The sequence below is a fragment of the Morone saxatilis genome, unplaced genomic scaffold (assembly GCF_004916995.1).
Source record: "Morone saxatilis isolate NCDOM2014 unplaced genomic scaffold, NCSU_SB_2.0 Contig8, whole genome shotgun sequence".
Classification (NCBI taxonomy): Eukaryota; Metazoa; Chordata; class Actinopteri; family Moronidae; genus Morone; species Morone saxatilis.
The window spans coordinates 21,019,276-21,023,378 of NW_023340257.1; the positions used below are offsets into that span (position 1 = coordinate 21,019,276).

The following is a 4,103-nucleotide window of genomic DNA, read 5'->3' on the forward strand; positions in this document are numbered from 1 at the left end:
TTTGTGTATCTGATTAAGATTTTTAGCAGCACAAAACTGGATTAAATACAATATGGCAGTGTGCAATTAATGAAATTATATAGCAGAGCAATGTGCAATAATTAAGTGAAGTGATAAGTTGTTTTGTACAGGAGTGTATTGCGTTCACTTAAAAAAAATCTGCTTTGTTTTTCTGAATTAATTTTTTATTAAGGCTTATTATTATGCCATATTTTATAATTTAAACAATTTTGCTCTGAGTCAGACACCTCCACACTCTCAATGCCCCCAAATCCAGCTCTCAGCCCCCTGCAGCGCTGAGATAATAAGTCATTAATGCAGGAAAAAAAAATTCCAAGTGAATGCAATACCCTTCTGTAGTTTTCTTCTGCTGTTCCATCCCTGTGAGTTTTAAAATCAGTTTTAAGATTTTGCTGTTAGGCACACTGCATGGTCAAGCTTTTAATTGCAAATAATAAAATCCTCTATTAGCCACTGAAATCCTCAAGCAGGGGTCTCACTTTATACCACATCTTACAAGTCACTTTTTACCAGCCTACTTTAATAATAATGTGCCTTTCGCTTAATGTTTTTGAATATTGTCTACTTTCACATTTTCTTGTCCTTTTGCCTCGTAATGTTTAAGCAGGTTTTTCGTTGTTTCTATCTATGTTTGCCTGTTGTTTTATTGTAAAGTACTTTATTACAATTTGTCATTATGATAAACACATCTTCTATTCACATCTTGTGTTGCAAACACAGGTGTGTTCAAAGGCCTACCAAAACATCTAAAGGTAAAAAAATAACCTGTTATATCTTCTTTTTGTTTTGAGGGTGTATGTGGGATAATTTCTTGGCTCGGTGAAGTGACATCCTGGAGTCTTGTCAAATAGCACAAGGTTGCAAGGCAACCAGCAGAGACTCAATAACAACAACTTGGTGAATGTTCACTTTTATGGATTAAACAATCAAGATATAAATTGTTAATTATGAGTCTAGTTGTTTCCCCCTGATTTGGTCTTTATGCTAACTTAAACCTAACTGGCTGTAGTTAATCCCGGCCGGGAACGCTGGAGGGCAGTGGGGCCGAAATGGGCACCAGAACTGGCACCAGGCTCAGCCAATAGTACCACTAGCTGCATGTCTAGCTAATAGCAGCTACGATTAGCAACAGTTAGCTACTTTTGCAACCAGTATCGTACATTAGGGAACTCCGTAAATCATAGAGGATTAAGGTAGAGAGGACAGAGGACATCAAAGGGAAAGCCAGAAAATATCTTCTCCTTAAAATATTATGTTTCACCAAAATCTGTGAATAAAGTTGTCGTTTTTGTACAGTTAATCAGTAAGGCCTGGCCCCCAAAAACACAATGCTTCGGCCGTCTACCGATTTTTCAACCAAATTTTTGTCTCATTTGTGGTCCAATAAACAATACATTCATCTGAGTCAGTGCACAATGTCGTGATTTCCACCAAAATCAATGAATAAAGTTAAAAAGTTGTGTTTTTGTACAGCAAGACCCGACTGCCTTCTCGCCTTTTCTGTCACAAGTGAACTTATCTTTAAAAATATATTTTTGGGTCTTTTTTTTGATAGGACAGCTGAAGATAACAGTAACAGGGCTTATTGAAGCCAGTTGGGAGAAGACAGAAATAATTATTTTCTTTTTGTGAAGTAATACTCTCCAGTTCTGATATAGTTAAGGCTAGCAGCATCTGAGCTAACCTTTCTGGCAGCCGCCATTTTTGTTTTTCGAGTTAACTTTCACTTCTTTTGTCACACACACCTAGCGTTAAACCATGGCATGGCCCTAGCTAGCATTAGCACATAGCTTGAATCCTGGAATAATGGATTTTTGTATGATCACATGATTCTGTGATCTTGCGAGTCCAGCTGCCTCACAAGATTAAGGTATGAATATGTCATTCAGGACCACTTTTATCAAAAGAAAACTTTATTTTTAAATCCAGAAAGTTATATTTGGCAATGTGGCTCTGTTGTAGGACGTCCTTGCTCTGTCATGTGCATACATGGAAAGCTTAAGACAAGGAGGGCAGTAGCAAAATTAGACTCTTTATATCCTCTAAGGATATACCTATGTCCATGCTTTTGGGCAGTCTAGGCCCCCAACCTCTGAAATAATTTACCTGCTGAGATTAGGCTTTCTGAATGTAAATTTCTTCTTAAAACATTATTTAAAAAAAAGCTTTTATCTCTGTCTTAATTCTATTATATTTTGTTTTACTTTTTCATATTTTATTATTAGTTTTTTATTTTATTTTATCTTCTTTAGAAAACAAATGAAGTTTATATATTATTAAGAAACTGGTCCTTTAAACATAACTTTTTCTCTGAGTGTAAATCTCCAAACACGTCATTATACCCCACTCTGCTGAAACAATATAAAAGGCCACAGACATTAACTTAACTGTTACAACGAGACCATCTTCTGAGATACTACAGGTTTGTATCGTTTCTTTTATATTACTACTCCAGTATTGACACTGGAGTGCTATTAATTTCATCACTCTTTTCTAATTTCACTTCTAGGTTTGTTTCTTTTATTTGTATTTGTGATCAAAGGCATCATTATGAAATACACCAATATTACAACTATAAAAGAGTTCATTATCACTGGATTCCCTGGACTTCCGCCTGAGTATTATGGACCAGTGTCTGCTCTTCTTCTGCTTATTTTCCTAGGTATTGTGGTTGGCAATTCTTTCATTTTAGCTGTTATTTTGTATGAGAGGACTCTTCACAAACCAACATACGTGATCTTTTTTCACCTTGCAATGACAGACATTTCATTCGGCATTGTGACTCTTCCAAAAATCATTGCTATATATTGGTGGAACGACATGACGTCTTCATTTGGAGCCTGCTTTACACAAATGTATTTTGTTCATTCTTTGGGAGCTGTTAATTCTTTAATTTTACTGATTATGACTTTGGATCGCTTTGTTGCCATATGGTTTCCTTTTCGATATCCTGTTGCCATTACAAACAAAACTGTTTTTATTGCTTGTAGTGTGTGCTGGGTTGTTACTTTTATACGTATGCTGGGGCTTGTGCTTCACGCCTTAACTTTGCCCTACTGCAACCTAAATATCATCACACAGTGCTACTGTGATCATATATCAATAACTCAGCTGGGATGTGGTGAAAATGTTGCGTATGTTAAAACTGTTGCACTTGTAAATGCCTTGATCAGTCTTTTGGTTCCTTTATCATTCATTATTTTTTTCTTATTTTTCTATTATCATAGCTGTTGTGAAAATGTCTCACTCTGAGAGGCGCCACAAAGTCCTGTCCACCTGTGCTCCTCAGATTTTTATTACCTGCCTTTATTATGTGCCAAGATGTTTTGTTTATCTCGCTCACAATTTGGGATTCAGTTTGAGCAATGATGCCCGCATTGTAAATACCATGATGTACAGCCTCATACCTGCTGTAGTTAATCCAATCATATACTGTTTCAAGACTAAGGAGATTAAGAAGGCTTTGATACAGAGATTTAGAAACAGAAAAGTAAGCATTGCAATTAAAATTGATCATAAACCTAATATTAAGTAATATTTGACTCCAAATGAGTCACAGCCTAGAGTATGTGTTGGTTGTTATGAAGGTGCCATGTTAAATGATAACTCAAATTTGTAATTATTATTATTATTAAAACTTTATTAACACAAGTTTGCTGAGTGTTTGGGTGCCAACCACAGACATATATTTTGGGAGTGTTAAGTACTGCAAGAATTTTTGCAAAAACTGACTTTCCCCCTCGACCTGTGGAACATACTGTAGATCAAAATGTTATTCAATTATTAATTTTTAATGAAATTCATGTTTATGCTATTATAGTTTTCTTAATTAAATTATATTCATTTAGTACTAACTCAAAATATGTTTTTAAGTCTATATTTGTCCATTATTATTTGTTTAGCAAAGTAAAACTGACAGAATGAATGCTAAGTAGATTTTTTCTAAAATAAATCCATCTTTTATCTGGCTATAATTCTTGAAATTTAAAACTGTGATGTCTGCAAACTTAAATGCAAAAACACTGACAATAACTGTTTATACATTATTACAATTACACACTACTATAACTTCATGAACTATC

The 4,103-nt window shown here is 34.8% G+C and overlaps 1 protein-coding gene across 1 annotated transcript; it reads left to right on the forward strand.

The window, feature by feature from the left end:
* Positions 1–2,571: 2,571 nt before the first annotated feature.
* Positions 2,572–3,556, forward strand: LOC118341374 (olfactory receptor 52B2-like). The gene is given in 2 exon segments (XM_035679622.1): positions 2,572–3,222; positions 3,224–3,556. Coding segments are annotated over 2 exon segments (984 nt in total).
* Positions 3,557–4,103: the final 547 nt, after the last annotated feature.